The sequence below is a fragment of the Neopsephotus bourkii genome, unplaced genomic scaffold, assembly GCF_033783945.1.
Source record: "Neopsephotus bourkii isolate Nb327-2 ecotype Australia unplaced genomic scaffold, CSIRO-AGI_Nbou_v1 NB_1749, whole genome shotgun sequence".
NCBI classification, from domain to species: Eukaryota; Metazoa; Chordata; class Aves; order Psittaciformes; family Psittacidae; genus Neopsephotus; species Neopsephotus bourkii.
In genome coordinates this window covers 6,329,271-6,348,375 of record NW_026902223.1, presented here as the reverse complement: position 1 = coordinate 6,348,375, position 19,105 = coordinate 6,329,271, and the positions used below count along the sequence as shown (strand labels likewise).

At 54.7% G+C, this 19,105-nt stretch overlaps 1 protein-coding gene across 15 annotated transcripts in view; it reads left to right on the top strand.

Moving 5' to 3' along the window:
- The first annotated feature begins 3,135 nt into the window (after positions 1-3,135).
- CACNA1G (calcium voltage-gated channel subunit alpha1 G) overlaps positions 3,136-19,105 on the top strand; it is a 138,434-nt gene continuing 122,464 nt past the window's right edge. For 12 of the 15 annotated variants that reach the window (XM_061377187.1, XM_061377185.1, XM_061377183.1 and 9 more), the window contains exon 1: positions 3,136-3,853. In XM_061377187.1, the coding sequence (XP_061233171.1) occupies positions 3,612-3,853 (242 nt within the window). In that variant the 5' untranslated portion in view covers positions 3,136-3,611. The remainder of the gene's footprint in view (positions 3,854-19,105) is intronic. The other 3 variants (XM_061377186.1, XM_061377182.1, XM_061377189.1) reach the window with 1 other exon arrangement.

The window sequence follows — 19,105 nt, the reverse complement described above, 5'->3', positions numbered from 1 at the left end:
GCCGGCTCCAGATCCCATTACCACGCTGGAGCCGTCTTTGGTGAGCATCAGCTCAGCTAAAGCTCCCCCAACAATGTGAAACATCATTCATGATGCTTTTCCTAGAAGTACTGCTAAGAATGAGAGTGCAGGGCTGGGCTCCCCCAAAATAGCCCCAGAATGGTGTGGGGCAGCTCTGCTGCAGGGGGAGAGGAGAACAAGAGGGCTGTGCTGGATGAGATTGGGGCTGCTTCCTCTTCTTCCTCCTCCTCCTTGAATGGTGCAGTTCCCTGCTGGGGTCTGCTGAGTCATTTGGGGTGCATGGCATCCACTGTTGAGGACACAACTGATGTTGCAGTGCATGAGCCCTCTTCCTTTTGCCCCTCCAAACCTACCACAGCCCTAAGATTCCTGCTGTCACCCGAGCTGCCCCTGGCTCCCCCCATCGCTCTCTCCTGTGCTATCTTTGGTATAATTAGGAGGCCAGGACTGTGTGTGTGAGGGGAATGTGACCTCATTAGTTTCTTATGCTGTATTGAGATCTCTTCTCATTTACATCCCAGATCCCTACATGTGCAGCTCTGGTCTCCACGGTCACTTTCTGCTGCCTTCCATCCTTCTCAGCAAGGCTCTGGTCCAGAGCTGTGTTCCATCTCCTCACCTATCACTACACTTCTGTGTCAAAGCTGAACCCCATCATGTGTGTGAGGAGGACAAATGCCTGTGTTTGCCCTGGGTGGATGGGGAAGGCTCCATGGGGAGATGTCCTGGGCTGGTGCTGGGGGCTCCTGGTTTAACTCCTCTGCCCACCCACAGCAAAGCTTTGGGTGTTCCCAATGCTCCGCTCCTGGCTGAGATAGGGAATGACAAACACCTTGGCTGGGTTGTGACAGGCTCTGTGCTTTCATCCCTCTGAGATCCACAACCAAGATCACTCTTCCTTAGCAAGAGCATCCTCTTGTCTTGTGTTTGCTGATGCCAAAAGCCTGCTAGACTGGTGGTGCTGGCTTGATCCTCCTGAGGTTTGGATGCTTCATTTTAAACTTAGAGGCTATATAGCTCTGTCAAGCCTTTCTTCTCCTCCTGTCCTAGTTGGAGGGAGAGTGCTCTTTGAGACGAGAAGGTTTGCATCGTCTTTGCTGTGTGATGTTGGATCCCTTTATAGGGCAGGTATCTTGTAAAGCAAAACGATTCCAATTCTCACGACGAGCATCACTCTTGAAAATGCACGCAATAAACAAAATGAGCCAAATGTAATTAAAATGGAGACAGCTATAATCTGGTAACCCACTTAGAGGCTCAAAGCTTCAGCTTTCAAAAAAGAAATGTTTGCTCCAAATCCATTTAAATAAACAGACCGACACACAAAGGCTTCTCTGTACATTATGGGGATACAAAGAGAATGGGATCAAAAGCAGCTGTGGCCAGGCTGTACATATGTAGCGAGGAAATTGCTTGATCTAAGACTGCACCTTGCACATGCAAATGTGTTTGTGGACCTTCCTGTGCATCACATTTGAGCTGCTGGGGTATGCTTTGCTGGGGGACAAAGGCTGGTGCTGCCTCCACTGCAGTAGGCTTTGCTGGGGGGGGCAAGGGAGCTCCTGCTGTGTTGGTGTGTCTGCTTGCTTTGGCAAGGAGTGAGGGGAGGCAAAGACCAGCTGAGCCTTGTCCTCTCCATGGGTGCACATACTGCATCCAGAGTGGGAAATAGCTTAGAAACCTGGTAAGGAAATGGGAGTCCCTGTGCTTAGCACTTTATATGTGTATCCACTCGTCTGGTGTCACACATGCCGTGTGCTGTCACGCTTGTGTCCCCCTGTGCTTGCAGGTGTGGGGGGGCTGTGCTTTGCCTCCCCACTGCCTCTGCCTGGCACCATCTCTTGCAGTTCTGCAGCAGAGCCTGGCTGGCCTTGAGGTTTTGCCAACAGCCGTGTGATTTGTCTCGGGTTGGACAGCACAGGCTGTGAATCCAAGATCAAGTGTGCTCCCAGGCCAGCAGGATTCAGCCCAGAGAAGGCATTTTAGGTTTAGAGGAAAGCATCTTCCTATTGCTCTTGCAGGTGGGTTGGGCAAGCTGGAGCTCTCAGCAAGAGGATATGTGATGTGGGGGCTACCGGGGAGAGGCGAGAAAGCTGTTTCTCAAGTGGCAAGAAATCTTAAGCCTTTAGAGACAGGGCCTTGGCTCCGCCTGCAGGGATGCTGCATTCCGAACGGCAAACCCTTTACTCTGGCCCTGCTGAAGGAAGGTCTGTGGCTTGCGTCGTAACCGGGAGCGCCCAGCGTGGTGAGTCCCTCGCTTGGGGCCGTGTCCCCCTGACCCCGGGGGGTGCTCGCGGCGCGGTGCCCGCCGTCGAGGCCGGTTCCCGTCGCGGCCGGCAGTCGCACCGGCAGAGGGAGCTCCGGCCGCGTCCTCCGAGCAGGGCCCGGGGGTACCCGCTGCTCCCGCGGCTGCTGGTGGCGGCTCCCCCCGCCCTGCTCTGGGAGCTGCTGCTCGGGATCGTGCCCCCGCCCAGCCCAGGGGTGACCTGCTCCGGAAGGGGTGGTCCCTGGTGGGGAGCTGGCGGTGACCCACATGCGCCGAGCCCGGTGCCAGCGGTGGGGGATAGGGGGAGAAGCTGCCCGGAGCCCTGCAGCAGGGCGAGGGTCTCGGGCAGGGCAGCAGCGAGGAGCGGGGCCGCGGCGCTCTGAAACCAGGGCTGCGGGCACTGCAGCTGGCGTGCGCTCCCGGTACCGGTTACTGCTGCCCTCGGCACCTTGGGGCAGGCGGGCCTCTCGCAGGAAGGGCCGAACTGGCGCGGCACCCCCTCCCCGTCTCCCCCCTTTGCCTCTCGCCGACCTCCTTCCCAGTGCTGCAGCGCGTCCCACCGGGCTCTGCCTCCGTCTAACGCAGCGCAGGGCTTCCCCCTCCCTCCCGCCTCCAGTGCTCGGCGCTGCAGCTCCCCCTTGACCGTCCCCTCTCCAGCATCCCCACGGCCGGGGGCAACCGGGCCCGATCCGTGCGCCCCGTCCAGCCCCGCCGTGAGACCGTGCCTGCCCGTCCAGCTGTGCTGCCCGGACGGACACCCGCGGCAGCCAATGGGAAGGCGCGGAGGGGCCGGGGGCGAGCCCCCATTGGCCGCTTGGGGAGGAGGAGCCGGGACTTGAAGTTGGAGTGAGGGATCCAGCTGTGCCGAGCGCTCGGCTCGGCGCGGCCGCCCGCGGGAGCATCCTCCGCCGCCGCCCGTCCCCGGGGCACCGGGCAGCACCCCCCGCCCCGGGCAGATGTTGGGGTGCGGAGGGGGCAGGCACAGCCGCTAAGGCGGCCCGGCCCCGCGGGTGGGGGGCCAGCAACCGGCAGCGGGGGCCGCCCCGCAGCCGCCTCCTCCCTGCCCGCGGCTCGCCCGGTTCGGGCCCCCCGGAGGCACGGCGAGGAGGAGCTACGGAGCCCGCAGACGGCAGGGCAGGGCGAGGGGGGCGGCCCGGCCCCGGCGGGGGGCTAGGCAGCGGCTCGCCCGGCCATGCCACCCCGGCGCTGAAGCCGCCCCGCCGCAGCCCCCAGCCCCCCGGCCCCGCCATGGCCGCACCCCTCTAGGCGCCCCACCGGCTCGCCCCGCGTCGTCCCGGCTCCCCCCGGGGCCGCCGGCCGGAGGATGGACGAGGATGGACCGCGAGCGGCCGAGGAGGAGCCGGAGCCGGGCAAAGCCAAGACTTTCATCCGCCTTAATGACCTGTCCGGGGCCGGGGGCTGCCCGGGGCCGGGGGACAGGGAAGCGGGCAGCGGCGACTCGGAGGCGGAGGCGCTGCCTTACCCGGCGCTGGCCCCCGTCGTCTTCTTCTACCTGAGCCAGGACAGCCGGCCGCGGAGCTGGTGCCTCCGGCTGGTCTGTAACCCGTATCCTTTGCAGGTGCTCGGCGCCGAGGTAAGCCCCGCGGGCCTCCCCCCACAAGCCCCGGAGCCGCGGGCAGAGAGGGGGGCACCTTCCGGCTGGAGCCCGCCGGGTGATGGGGAAGGAGCCGGGTATGGGGGGGGGAACCATCACCCTCCGACCCCGGGGTGGGTTGGGCAGTGCTCGGCCGGGAAGTTTCCCGCGCTGTTGCAGGGTGCGGGGCCCCCCTGCCGCGGTGCCCCCCGGCTCCCGCGGGCTCAGCCGCGCCGCTCCACGGGGAATGGAGGGGGAGCTCCGGGCGGCCCTTCCTCCTGCGGTGTCCCCGCTCCCCCCCAGGCACACCGAGGGACCCCAACCCCATCTCCCTGCCTTGCAGAACCGTTCTTCCTCCCTGACCCTGTTTCTCGCCCAGTTTAGGCTCCCCGGTCCTTTCCGCGAGGGTTTTAAGGGGGGTGCAGTGTGGGGGGGAGGCAGTGGTGTTGGGGGGGTTGGTTTGCTGCCCGGCTACAGGGTCCCTAAATAATTCACGGCGTGCGAGGCCAGCCTAAGGGTTCACTCTCTGCAGTCCCTTGGGAGATGCTTGGAGGGGTCCGGCAGGATGGGGAGCATGGTCCTCAGGGCATGCATTGACCGAGGGTCTCTCAGGTCCTAGGGTGAGCCGTGACCCTGCAAAGGCATCTGGTCTGCTTCCAAACTCCCTGTGCTCCAGCACAGACCGTGTCCGAGCTGCATTATTCAAGTTTAAGCTTTGAAAAGCAGAGAGAGAGAGAGAAAAAAAAAAGAATAGGAAAGACAATAGAAAAAATGCTTCTTGCAACGGTCTCGGTGCCCTTAAAGCTTCGTTAGAGTTGCAACCAGCACACGGTTTGTAGCATCGCAAGTGTTTTACCATCCCCAAACTCTGGTTCCATTTATTATTTGCAGGAACAAAAAGCCGAAATGAAATAAAGCAAAGCAAAGCGATGTGGCTTCCAGCAGGGGCTGGTGCGGGAGAGGCAGCCGCTGCCTGGCCCAACGGGAAGTTCCCGGGTCTGTGCCGCTCTGCCTGTGCGAAGGCAAGCGAGTACGGATGGGCAGCAAAACCACATCTGGAGTGGGAGAGGCTGTGCGGTGGCGGGGAGGACATGTTACACGGTAGAGAGGGCCAGAATATCCTGTGCGAGTCCTCCTCCGCTCCTGGTGTGTGGGAACTGTTAGGAATCGCATCTTGGCTGAGGCTGGTGTGCCCGGCAAGAGCGGTGAGGGTCTGCCGGAGTTGTGAATGTTGTTTTACTCGAGCTTCAGCAATAATCTGGCTGATGAACAGGCTGCCTTCTTTCCTAAAATGTCCCCCAGGAGGGGAAAACCCAAGATTTCTCTTTCCCACCATGAATGCTCCCATGTTCCCCCCCAAATCTCTATCACACCCGTTCAAAGCTGCGTCTATTTAAGCATCTTAGGAAATCTTGCAACTTTGTGGAGCCTTCTGTTTTGGGAAGAAATATTAATGACAGGCTGCAAGTCAGTGTGTTCTTATTGCCTCCTATGATAATATTTATGATTGCTCGTTTAAATATGTTATCAAGTCTCTTCCCCCCTCCATTCCTAATGATGTTGTTTTGACGCAGGTGTTATCACCTGCATGTTTTTAATGGCTTTCAGCAAAATGCCCCACCCCAGTAATGGTTTAAAATGTGTTTTCTCCTCCGGGGCTGCAAATACAAGCAAGATTAACTTTTCTTCTTGGAAAATAAAGGGTATTGTGGGTACCTGCAAGCACCGCTGCAGAAGGGGATGAGTGTTAGGTGCAGCCCCACAAGCTGGGATTTTCCTTGGCGCTAATTTTCCACTCCTTACCATAAAGAAAGGCACTTGCTGTGAGCCATGAGGGATGATGCTGTGGGTCTCCCAGTCGTGTGTCTGCAGGCAGTTGCTTGTTTTCAGGGTCACTGACCCAGAACTGGGGAAGTGTATGTAAAACCAGCATCAAATAAAAGGCAGTTCAGCCTAGAGATGAGAGGCAGGCAGCGGACAGCTTGGTACCCACATTGCATCCCATCACTTGCTGGGATGTTCAGCAGAGCTCTGCAGCTCAAGTGCCAGAGCTGAGCCCTTTGCGTGTTCATATTTATTACTTCTATTTAGTGTGGTGGGACTGTATAAAGTGGCCTTTTGTCAGGCTGTAATCTTCCAGGGATCATGCCCTGGTGCTAAAACAGCATAATCACATTGCTGGTCAGTCTTTGTTGCCACCAGCTGCCCTGAAAGCACTGACAGCGCTTGGGCTCACGTGGATGGTGAATCCTGCCCCAATCCCAGGGGATTCAGGACTTTTGCTGGCTTCTGCTCTCTCCCAGGTGGTTTTCACCTTTCCACCAGTGAGACTGACTGCCCCTGAGGAAATGGAATGGGAGGGCTCTTGTTTGAGCTGTGCTGTGGAGATGCACAGCGTTGCTGGCTCGGCAAGGCAGGTTTGCAGTGCTCTAATGTGGTTGATAAACTTTGCTGCTGAGGGGGTGTTGGGAGGTGCTGGAGGTGCCTCTGGGGTGCTCATGCCCCTGGGTTGCAGCTGGTACTCCTGGGACACCGATCTCCATCCATGTCCAGGCAGCTTGTGTGACCATGGTAGCCTAAGCCATGATGCGGGGTTAGGGACAGGGTGATGGTTGATGTGCCACGTGTCCAGTAAGGATGCTGCCAAGGTGGTTTGTTGGGCTTTTCTTCCATGCTTCCATTCAGAGGATCCTCTGCTTGGGCCAGGGAGGTTTCTCCCTTGCTGCCTGATACAGATAGGGGGACCTGTACTGCTCTCCTGATCCTTCCCTCCCTTAGGGCTGGAAAGAGGTCACAAAGTTCATCCTGATTGAGGTCTTTGAGTGAAAACCATTCTGGGTTCTGCGAGGACCCAGCAGGGATGAGCCTGGTTTCCCACCCCCATTTCCCTAGTGGCTTCAGGATGAAAGGCTTTACCCTGGGCAAGGACAGCCTGGGTCAAAGGGAAGGAGCAGGGACATGGGTGGGATGTACTTAATGGTCACAGCACTGGTCCCATGGGCTGGGAAGGGCTGCGGCGACAGGCAGGGTGTCATGGTGTGCGTGCTGGCACTGCGAGGAGAAGCAGGCATCTCTCAGGGGGAAGATGAGGAGGCAAGCTAGTTACTTGACTTTCACTTAGGAAATAAAAGCAGTGTGAAGGCTGGGAGGATGAAAGGCTGTAACAGGGCCTGTGCCAGGCTGCTGCTCTGATCAGAGACAAGGAGCGAGGCTATTTCTTGAGAGCTGAGGAGTGATTGAAGAGCGGGGATGGAGAAAGTGGGGAGGATGCTACTGCTTGGCGTTAAGAGCTCTGAACGGGAAAATAACAGTGTAACTGAAACGGCTTGTGATATCTATTGTAGTACTGAAATCTGCCTCTTCCCCCGCGCTGTGTCTGCCTGCAGAGCGCTGCTGCCTGGAGCAACGGGGGGCTGCAGAGCGCTGATGAAAGGTGCTGTGATGGGGAAGACACCCCAGATTTGGTTGAAATCCCTTTTTGTTTTCCTCCTGGTTCAGAGGGTGAAGGGCAGTGAGTGCCCTGGCTGGGAAGGGGGATTTGGGAAGCACTGGGAGAAGAGCTCCCATCTTGCTTGGCTGCTCTGCTGCATGGTCCCAAGGATTTGGGTGTTGGAGATGGTTTAAGGGAGAGAAACATGTCTCTGACCAGTCACAGCAAACCGCCCTGCTTTGGTCTGCATTAAAACCCAGAGGGCTCTTCCAGCAGCCACCTCGCATGACTCCAGTCGCTTCCCATTAGGAAGTGGTGGGTGATCAAAGACTCCATCATGAGGAGCTGGTGAGTGCCTTCAGCTCTCTCTGGAAGTCATGAATCTGCTCCTTCAGGGCCTCAAGCCAAGGCATAGCTGAGGTGTGTGCCAGGCTGGCTCATGGGATGCTGGAGCTGCTGTGCTGGAGCCCAGTGCAGCATGGAAGGCAGTGCTGAGGGGGCTGGCCAGCCCAAGACCCTGAGCTCAACCCAGTCCGGCTCCCCTGGATGAGGATGTCCGTGTGTCCCACTGTACCCGAGCAAGGAGCCTGCATGGTGGAGGCAAGGGCTGATCCCACTGATCTGTGCTGTGGTTTGGACTTCCCAAGCCTGAAGATGTTTCCTAATGGGGGATGCCCAGAGTGTGGGCAGTGGGTGAGTGGAGCCCCATTCCCCTCCCAGGCTGTGGGGAGAGCTGGGTGCTGCATGTGCTGCTGTTGGAAGGGTTTAACTGCAGCACAGGGTTAAAACTGTGTGTTTTCCATTGTCAGAAGGGTGTGTTTTGAGGGGAGAGCGCACGCAGTGTCCTTTACACTTTGGTACATCCGTTCCCACCTCACTTTGGAGTTTAACAAAGCAAAAAGCTTCAATGTGAGAGGCTGGACCTGAAATGGATCTTTTTTTGGTTTAAAAGCCCCACAAAGGAGTCTGAATCTGTTTGGTTCACCTGTGTCTGATCCATCTCAGTGCTCCTGAACTTGTTTCTCTCCTGTGATCTGGTTCAATGGCTGGTCCCTCCAGGGCAGGTGGAAATGCTCTGTGTGTTCTCCTTCCATGGATCCTGCAGGGGAAATAAGGAACATGATTTCTCTGCCTGATGCCAGGCTGGCGGGGGGCTCCTGTAGCCCCTTGACCCTGCTTGGAATGGATCATCCTGCTGCTCCCTAGGTAATGCTGCATCCCTGGGCTCACACCAGCTCCTGTGTGAGCATCTTGGGGATAAACAGAACCCATCGCCTTGCAGCAAGGGCTGCAGGAGGATGCGGTGGCTATTTCCATCCTCACAGAGGACAAGTAACTGCAAAACCTCCTCCCTGCAGTTCAGGAGCTCAGTGGGAGCAGCGGGTGCTATTCACCTCCATAGGTACAGCAGCCAGCATCTCTCATTGCTGCCTCTCCAGCAAACCAGGAGCCACTCGGTTCTCATCTAGGTACCACACCACATGTCACCAGGGATCTCTGGATCCATCCATCGCCTGGCTGTGCCGGCAGCCAGGCGCTTCCTTTGCTCCCTGAGCGCGCGTGTGTTTTTCAAGGAGATTCTTCTGCGAGTTCCCTCTTCCAGGCTGTTGTGTCACATCTGGAAGTTTGTGTAGGAGTTTATCCAAGTGCTTGGAGTACAGCGCAGCTTTTTCTCATTTAAAAATCATAGGCTGGCATTTTGAAGCGGGCTGAAGGGTGGTGGGGGGGGAGCGAATGGAGGGGGGGAGAGGGGAACTGTCTGCCAAAAAGGAGACTGGAGCAGAGGAATCGTAATGACTTCCAGAAGTTTTCTTTCTTTTCTTCCTTTCTTGCTTTCCCTCCCTCTCTCCCGGCACGCAGACAAAAGGCTCGGCCTCATGCAGTTCATGGTTATGTCATCCCGGCGCGGGGAGCCCCGGCCGGGAGGGGTGGCCCCGTCCTGCCTGGGGACCCTGCTCTGCTTGGGGACAGCTCTGCCTTGGCTCCTTGTAGGAAATCCGGAACAAGGGCTCCCATCTGGGGCTGTCTCCAGGGATCAGCTTCTCATGTGGAGCCTGGGAGGGGATCGCAGCCTCTCCGCAGGACAGGAGGGAGGGTAATGTAGGATGGGACTGGACCACCCCAGCCGCTGCTCATCCATGGGGCCGATGTGTCTCCATGCAGAGCTCTCAACCTGATCCGCTCTTGTGCTCTCGCCCCTATTCAGTAGCACTGGGTGTTTGAGCTGGTCTGGAAATGACCGGGATTTTATGATGCATAGAAAATGTTTTGCTTTCTTCTCCCCCCATATCCCCTGCAGATATTTTGGCGTCTTGCTCAGAAAAGCTTCTCTCCTATTTTTACTTTAAACTCTGTTTCACTCTCTTTTTTTTCCGTGCAGAAAAGACCAAGTGTTTGCTTGCCCCAAGTTCCCTGCCCAGCTCTCAGCTCTCCTTTTCTCTCTCTACTGTTTTACTGGGAGCAAAACCTTTGACCAAAATGAGCCTCCCCAATGGCTTTTTCATTTGGATCATGGAATCGTTTTCCCTTGGAAAAGGAGCCCCGGGGAGCCTTTTGCCCCTGGGCGGCTTTGCTGGCTGCTGCGGATGAGGAGCGGGGCCGTCCATGGGGAGCCGGGGATGGAGCATCCGGAGTCAGGTTGGGAGGGCTTTGAAGCTTCACTGTGGTTTGGAGGGGGTTGAATTTCCTCGTTAATTAGGAACCGAAGTGTTTCTGGGTTTGTTACGGGGCCAGATCGTGGCTTTCCCTTCCCCGGCGCCTTGGCTCTCCGCTGAGCGACCTAGATGTGAAATATTCCCTTTGGTTGGTGATGCACGCGGAGGTTTCCCCCAGCCTGGGTTTGCTTGGCTTTGGCTTTCACCAGCCTTGGCCTCTCACCCAGGAATCTGGCCTGGCGTGAAGAAATAGAGAGGAAAAGAAAGGAAATTCTCATGGTTTTATATAACAGAGTGAGTAACGACCGATCGTGCTTTGGGATGCTCTCACATCTGCTTCCTACAAAAGCCCCATCAAAGAGGCTTCAAGCAGATGGAAAAAAAGCACATTTTTCAGCCTGAATATTTGCTGAGAGGAACTTTGAGGCTGGAATTAGATGATCTTAAGGTCCTTTCCAACCTGAACTCTTCTGTTCTCTCTCCATGACGGCTGCCATGTGGCTGGGTACTGCCTAACGGGAAGCAGGCTTTTGGGGTGCCAGGACCAGCACAATGTGCCCAAGGTGCAGCATGGCCAGGCAGGTCCCATGTGAGCTCCCAGCCAGGGACACGCTCACATGTACGTGGGACAGGGATGTGCCCATGACTCAACCCTCAGAAGTTCACCCATTAGTCACAAGTGAATGGAAATTGTCGATTGGTTTGGCTCCTGTGCCTGAAACACTGTTTTGGTTGGGATTTTTAACATGTTTTCTAAGTGGGACTGGCTCTTTGGTGGTTCATGGGGTTTTTGTCTCTTTAATTTTTAGCCCTTCTTGTCACTTGTATCCTCCCATCTTTCTCTCTCCCTCTGCTGGGATGAAAAACCCAGGAGTGAGGGCAGGAGGGGGCCGAGAATGCTAAAGCAGGTGATGGGCGAGAGTGGGAGCTTGGCATAGATGAGCTTATAAAGAAAAGGGGATTTATTTACTGTAATCCACAAGCTAGCCCCACACTTACAGGGTTTCTGGTGCGAAGCATCCTCATATTTATCTCTAATTTGGGTCTTTTCCAAGAGATTTCCCCCAGTGCATCCAATGAACCGGCCTCGAGATGCTCCAGGGCTGAAGGCAAGCCCACGGCCGGCAGCGATGGAGCTGGGCGAGGGGATGCTTGGGGATTCACCCACCTTGGCAGCCCATCCACCCCGGGGTGGTGGTGGTGGTGGTGGTGGTGGTTTATCACAGGATTCCCTGTGATTCATAACTTAATCAGGTCAGGTTTAGCACTGGCTCCTCCTCCTGCAGAGCCCTCCCTTGCCCAGATGGTGACCAGGACTTGTTAATGATTTGTTAATTCAATTAGAAAGTGCTCGTTTAACCCGTGGCGAGGCTGCAGCTCCCTTCTGCAGGGCAGGGCTCGCCCCCATGCCTGCGACTCCCTCTGCCAAAACATTTATTTGGTGTTAAGCTGCCAGCCACGCTATGCAAATATAGATGTTAATCATGAATAAGGTTCATTTTTAGCTCTGGGTTGAGACTAGACTTGGGAAGAACCCGGCTCCAGGGGGGTGGTGGGAGCACTGCCTTGGTGGGGTGCACAGCCCTCCAGGGGGGTTGGGTTGGCTGCATCCTATGGGAGGGGAGCAAATGTCTTGGCTCCTGCTCAGCCCCGGGGTCTGAAGGAATAAAATGTTCCTTCTGCTGTGGATTGAATGAGGCTTTCAAGTGCATTTGATGGGCTGCACTTTAAACCAGCCTCCTCCGCATCCGTGCTAGCTGCTAATAGCGTGAAGCTTGGGTCTGGGCTGGCGGTCCCTGTGCCTGTGTTAGGTGCAGAGTATCTCCGATTTGTGAACCATCATGTCTGGATAGCCTGGCTGGAGTAATTGTACCTTAACGGGAGAAAATAGAAACCCCAGTGAGAATGATGAATAACGAGGCCCTGATGCTCCATAGAATTAATGCTTATTTGGACAGACAGGGAGGAGAGGAATTAAATTAATATCTGACTTGTAGCTGCTACTGTGTGTGGTTATTGACTTATCTTGCTTTGGAGGACCATAAATATCTCTCGGGGTATGCCCCTGAGACCATAATCTGCTCAGGGTCACAGTGCAGATCTGTCTCTGATACTCCTTTGGAGACTCAGCCTGACTTCTGGGGTCAAAACCCCGAATTCCTCTGACAAAGGACTTGGCCACGTGCGGAGGGGAAAGTGTTTGCACTTTACTGTGAGCATATGGCATAAATCTTGAAGGCCTTTGCCTTGCATAAATCGCTTTATTGTTTGTAATCCCCTGGCCAGCTCGGTGCTGGAGAGCACAGGGCTTGCTTTGACTTGGGGAAGAGGTGCAGGTGAAGCTCCTCAGCTGTGGAGTCAGGGTGGATCACAAATGGAGCCTCAGATTCTTGTCTGATCACTTTTTATCTTGTACCTGGGATTTTTGTCCCCCTTAGTCAGTTGTTTGGAGGATGACTTGCTGAGATAAGCTGAAGGGGTCTCAATGTGCCCCTCAATAGCTCTGGCAAAGAGGTTTGGGTATCTCTGAGCATGGAAAAAGGAATGAGATCTTCTCTTTCAGCCCTTGATGCCATGCAGATGCTCCAGTCTTGATGACCCAGTGGATGTGACACCCCAGGCACGCAACAGTGCTGGCCATGGGGCTGGCACAGGGTGTCTCATGGCTCAGGGTGCCCCGTGCCTGGGCAGGTAGCCTTCTCAGTGTCCTGGACCTGTTGTAGCCATGTGTATGTGTGCACACATGGGGTCAGCAGCTTGAGAAGCTTATGGTTTGGTGATGGTATGGGCCAGGCTGTCCTGCTGTGGTCCCCTTGTGAGGCTGGGGCACATCCCTGGGTGTCTGAGCCATGGCAGTCTGTCCTCCTCCTAGCTAAGGCACGTGCTTCTTTCCCACCTCTTGGGATCCGTTTCATGTAGGGTGTAACTCGCTGCTTGCATGACTTCCCTTATGGCAGCGTGTGTTGACCCCATTCTCCACCACAGCCCATGTTAGCAGAGAAGTCCCTAGGCAGATGAACAGTGCTCCAAGCCCTCTCCATTGCCCCTTGCTCATTGCTTCAACCCCTGTGCGTGCCTTCCCTGGGTTAGGCATTGCCATGGGGGGGTGTTTGTTAAGATGCTTCTATTGTACCCTGCCAGCCCATCCCTTAGGATGGAGCATATCCTACCCCCTCCTGCAGCCCTTTCCCTGGGCTCTGCCTCTCTCCTCCAGCCACCAACACGCATCTCCCATGGGAGCAATATCCCCTGCTGTGAGCAAATTGAAGCCCCTTCTTCTTCAGGAGCTGCTCTTAGCAGCAACACAGGGGAATCCTGTTCTTTACCAGGCTGGAAAACAGCAGAGGAGCCCAAGGCCAGTGCAGGGTACCCGCAGCGAGGGTGGAGACGCTTCTTCCTTCGTCTCAGTAAATGGGCTCTGGATGTTCAAATCTCGCAGCTGGGTTTTGGGCTTGGCTTTCTGCTGGGTTTTGTTTTCTCTTTGCCTGTAGCCCCATGATACTGCGTTGCTTGCTCTGGGAGCACAGAGGATTGGGCAAGTGGCGGTCAAGCTGTAAATGTGGTAGTGAACCGGGGGACAAAAGGATGCACCAAAAGCACTTTGCTGTGCTTCCCTCTCCACTCCCCCCCACCCCCCCTTTTTTATCTACCAAACACCTTGATTTTGCCATCCCTGTGTTTTTTACTATAGCCTGGGTTTTGCATCGGGGGCAGGATGGAGGTTGGGGGGTGTGTGTGTGTGTGTGCGCGCGATGGAGCTATTCGAGGAGTTGTGATCTCTGCATTTCATTTTGCAGTTCAGCTGGAAAGATCTCGTTTCCATATACACCCACACACAGCACAGCGAGAGAAAGCAGGCGAGGGAGCTGCTCAAGGGGGATGGGACGGCGCGGGCACTCAGGAGCTGTTTCCTCATTCGGAGTGGTCCTTAGCCTTTATCTGAGTGCAGGAGATGGCATCCTCTGCATCAACCCTGTACCTCAAAGGCCGTGCAGGTGCTGCAGGGCAAAGGAGGAGTGGGAACAGCCAAGAGGAGCAAAGGTCCTTGAGATTAGCAGTGGCTCTGAGAGCACCTGAGGGACTCCAGGGCAGTTGTAGTGTTGCAGACAGTGTGTGTGTACATACACATGTACTCACCATGTATACATACCCAGAGCCCAGGGCATTGCAGCGTGGTGATGAGGCTGGCTTTTGCAATGGAAGAAGAGCAAAGGCACAGAAAGGAGTCGCGGATCTCTCCCAGCAGCCCCCAAACCAAACTCATCTTGTTCAAGTGATGAGCTGGTGCTAGAGTGATTCTTTTAGCCTGTAACTCCCTCCAGTGCCTTCTTTACCAGAGGGGTCCTGGTTCCAGCTCTTGGTTCCTGGAGGAGCTGACAGTGGTGGGGATGCATCCTGCATCCCTCATTGCTGGCAAGGATGGGGTTAGCAGAAAGCAAATGAACCTTTATCCTGGTGGGCATCTGGGTGTGCAGCAGCAGGTAAATGTGAGGAGCTGGCTGAGAAGCCAAGCAGGGACTATGGTGGTGGAAGGTTTAGCAGAGACACCTCAGCCTGCCTGCAAGCCAACAGCAAGCTCACCTCTATACAGCAGCATGCGGGGGGCTTGCAGGGGTCTGGGTCCTCCCCTGGCTTTGGGGCTGTGGAGCAGCTTGGGGTGTGCAGGGGGAGCTACCCCTCCATCAGGGTGCTGCCATGGGTGGTGCCAGTGTCCCCTCAGCTCCCCTCTGGGCCCCTTGGGTGGATGCTGGTGGCACGTCTCTCTGCTCGGCCCCCGCACACCGATCCTCCTGCCATCCCTTCGGGGTCAGCGCGTGATTTTTTCCATTGCTCCGAAGAGGCTGAGCTCATAGAACAATATTCCCTGGGCCAACACCGCTCCTTTTTGAAGTTCCTTGTTTTGGTATTCCTCAAACTCTGTATCCTCAGGCACGAAACACAACACCCCTTGGCACCGGAGGCTTTTCCCCAGTGCTGTGGCTTTGGTTATCCCCAGCATCCCGCTGCCTGGTGAAACCAGTGCTCCCATTCCTGCACCGCTGGTGGATTCCATCCCTTCCCTAACTCACCACAAGTCTTAAGCAGTGGTAAAACGGGATCCTCCGGCCACCTTGGCACACCGCAGTGTGCTGCCGGGGCTGGCAGAGGGAAAACAGCCACCAAAGCATGCTCCCATCAGTGTTTGTCTTAGCCAGGGGCCACGGCCGGAGCCGGGTCTCTGCCAAGCAGTGAAAATGCCAGAGCAGTGAGTTTATCCCACGGTGTTTGATGTGTGGTTGCAGTGGAAGTCGGGTCAGGAGTAAACATGGAGGATGCAGCAGCAAAGAGCAGTACCGAGACAGTCACAAAACCATCTCGTGGTGCGAGAAGTGGGGATTTTCTCCTTATTTTCCTTGTGTTTTTCCTCCCTCCTGCTCCTGGGAGCTGAAGTTTATGGGAGAAACAGCGGCGGTCCCGGCAAATATTTTGCCTTGCTTGTATTGTTGGATTTTATTCTCTTTTTCTGGCAGGGGATGAAGGAAACGGGAACACAAACAGCTTGGCTGGTGGGTTGTTGGTCCAGAAATCAGCCTGGCCAGCGAGCGGCTGCTTTGGTGGGGAGAGAAAATACTTGAAAGCGGATGGGGTTTTCATTGCTTTCGTTCCTTTCTCTTTCCTTCCCTGCTCCAGGCCAGCTCTTAGGATGTGACTAAATGAGGGGTGAAGGCAGAGACTGTTAAGGCAAGGATAAGCATTGATGCTCCTGGCCCTCCTGTGTGTTCTCGCTGATCAAAATCTTAAATTCTTTCATTTTTGATAAGATTTGGGGTTTCCATTTGGAGCCGGAGAGTCTCTATGGCAACAGCTAAAGGCAACTTTTATCTCTAACCCTTGATTTTCCTTTCAGAGGGGGAAGAGTATGGGTGTACGATGCTGGGGCACCAATAACTATTTGCTTCCCCCCTTAATATTTGGGGTTCTGAGCAGTGGGAGAGGGCTGGGACTGGTTAAATTGAAACACGAAATTGCTTTGCGCCTATGAGGCCAAGGGGCTGGATGAGCTCTGCCCTGCTGGGCCCCTCTTTCCTCTGCCAATAAAGGTGTTTTTTGACTGTGGCAGAGCACATGGTTGCGTCCATCCCTGTGTCCATCCTTGCATCCATCCCACAGCTGGGGTGTCCTGCTGGTGTTTGTTGCATCCAGAGGAGTTTGGAGCTGTTCTTGGAGCGTGATTGCGGCAGCGTTTCAAGGCGCAATTAAAACCTTACCCTTTCAGGAGAAGTCTTGCAGCATGCAATAGAAAGGAAACCAGCTGGGCTAGATTGAAACAGAATAGGTTTGGGGAGGGCTTTTCACTCCTATACTGTAGGTCTTTCTAGAAAGATACTATACAATTTAATAGCGTGTTATATTCCTATATGTTATATTTAAATCCTCCTATAGTATTGTGTAGGAGGAATCTGATTTTCCACTACAGGATAATATACCTTTCCATAGGTTTCCAGTTGTGGGTTTTTTTTTTTATCTGGTGGAGTTAAATGAAAAATTATATCCTTCCTAGAAAATCTAACAAAATGATGAGAAAATAATACCTTTGTTTTATTTAATGAAATGTGTAAGTATTTTCCATGGGTTTATATGGCTGCATAAGAGCCTCTACTTTGAGCTTGTTGGGGAAGTGGTTTATGATCGGAGAGAGATGGGCTCAGACATGGTCCTGGCCAGGCAGTGTGGAAGCTCTGCAGTGGGGCCTGGCTTTATCTAAAGTGGGGGGAAATAGAAATAAATAAAATCCAGGTGTTTCTTGGATTGGATTCCCTCCTGGAATGCAGCTGGAGAGAGGATAGAGCGGTGGGTTCAGGGCCTTGATCTGAGCCAGGGTGTGATGCTGCACTTGGGAGCTGCTGGGGGCTGGATCCTGTGCTGGGTGCTGGTGGCTCAGTTGTCTGTAGGATCTGGAGAAAGGAGCAAGGAGCTCTCTGTGCTTGGAAAAATGGGATTTAGCAATAGGCAGGGGCTATGCCGTGCTATGTGGCTCATTGCAGCAGACTGAGGAAGGGAGGAAGAGGGAGGGAAGAGCTGAAAACCTGACCATAGAGATGTCAAATGTTCCTATGGGCATGTGGTGTCCTGCCTCTGTAGGTAGGAAAATGTGGGGCTGGGTTCCCTAATTATCTTAGTTTGGAGGTGACCATCAGGCCACCGTGGCTTCAGGGACCAGTGTGGTGCTGGGGACCCGCATGGCCAGGTACTCTTCCGGCTCCAAGAGAGAGGCACTGGGGAAGCTGGTGGCCCCCAGTCCTTCGAGGTCCCCAGAGGACAAGTGCCTTTTAATAGCCATGGCAACTAATAAGCCCTGCGTGGTGACATCCCTGCTGTCTCCATGGTAACGGACCGAACATCACATAGCAACATGTGCCTCATGTACCCATGGAAACGGGCCGGGTAGCTTTTTAGCATAGCTGCGTTAAATCTCTGCTCTGGGGAGTGTTGGGGAGGGGGGTTTATCCTGAGGTGAACCCACCGCTGCAGGGTGGGGGGATTGCAGGGAGACCATAGGGGCTGCAGGACCTCAGGGAGTTGGTGAGAGCTGGGCTCATAAGGTGACCCAGGGGTGCAGTGCCATGGGGTGTTCCAGCCTGATGAAGATGGGATGGTGCATGGTGCTTATCTGTTTTATTTCCCTCATGAGGGCAGTAGGTCTTGGGGAGGGGGGGGAATAATATGGATTAAACGTCCAATGGGCTTTGGGTTGCTGAAGGAGAGGAAAAATGAGAGGTGCTTAGGGCCGGAGGGCTGGAAGCTACCTCGCTGCAGGCAAAATGGTTTTGCAGTAGGATATTTGCAGGCAACCACAGGCTGGTTTTCCTTGCTGTGTCTGGGGTCACCTCGTCCTCAGTATCCCAAGCTGGAGTATTCCAAGCAGCCAAAATGTGGCGTAGAGGCTGGGAAAATCACTCCTTGATGGGCAGCATCCAGCGGGACATGCACTAGCTCTGCACACAGCCCTTCCCATGGCTTGCTCAGCACCTCATTAACTACTCTGAGCTATTCCAGGTTAATTGGGATTTGTAGCTAGCAGGTATAAGGTGTCTGCTGGGGTTCCACCATGGTGAAGCCATAAGATCTCAGAGCAGCCCTGGCTGTTGTAACTCACTGTGGATGTCAGGTTGCACACACGTGCTGGGTGCAGCATTTGTGCAGGATCACTTCAGCAAATGCAGAAGTTCCTTGAATTTATCCCATAAAAGGCTGAAAATTTTAGGAATTCGTTTAGTTGGAGCCGTTGAAGTGTTTCTTGCAAATGCATTTCAGCTTTTCCTCCTGCCTTGTTGCAGACCTACCACCAAAACCACATTGCACGGATGCTGAGGAGTACCTCTGGGTTTCTGTGAATAAATGCAATTGCTTTGGGAAAGTTTACAGGTTTAGGGGGTTTTATATTTGATTTCTTAAGGGCTGCGAACTGAGGTGGTGAATATTTATTTGTGAACTTTCAGGGCAACCTTTTCCCTCTTTATTATTCTCCTCTTTGCTGGTGCTTGGTCTGTGTCAGGCTGGGAGACACAGGTAACACATTCAGCAGCATCCAACTCACGTTGTTCTTCTGGAAGACTTGATCTCTAACTTTGATCAGGTACTTGTTGGGTAGGATCGGAGATCTGTAATGGTTGAGGCTCTTTGGAGTTTTACCTGTGGCTTATCTGTTGGATAAATGCTGGCCGAGAGCAGGGCTGGTGGTGCAGGAGAGGTGGGTTGGGGCTGTGCGTCCATCCTGGTCAGGCACAAAGTGCAGTGATGGACATGAAAACCATGGAAAATCTCCGTGTCAGAGCTCTGCTGTCTGTTTGGGCTGACAGTAAGGAGCCACCTTTGCAGTTGTTGTGATGTGCCTGTTTTCTCCTGCCCATTGAAAAGAGCTCCCAGGGCAGCGGCAGCTGTCTTCGCTCCTTCCTGGCTCTAACCCAATGGGAAATTGCTCCCTTCACCCCCAAATCTCACTGCACACTTCACCCTGTGCCCTGTGAAACATAGCTTGAAATAGGACTGCTCCAGGGTTCTTTGCTGCTTGTGTTGGACATTTCATTGTTTAGAGTTCAAGGGGAAAATAGTCAGATATCCACAATAAATGGCAAAAGGAAGGAGTGGTTTGGTATTGA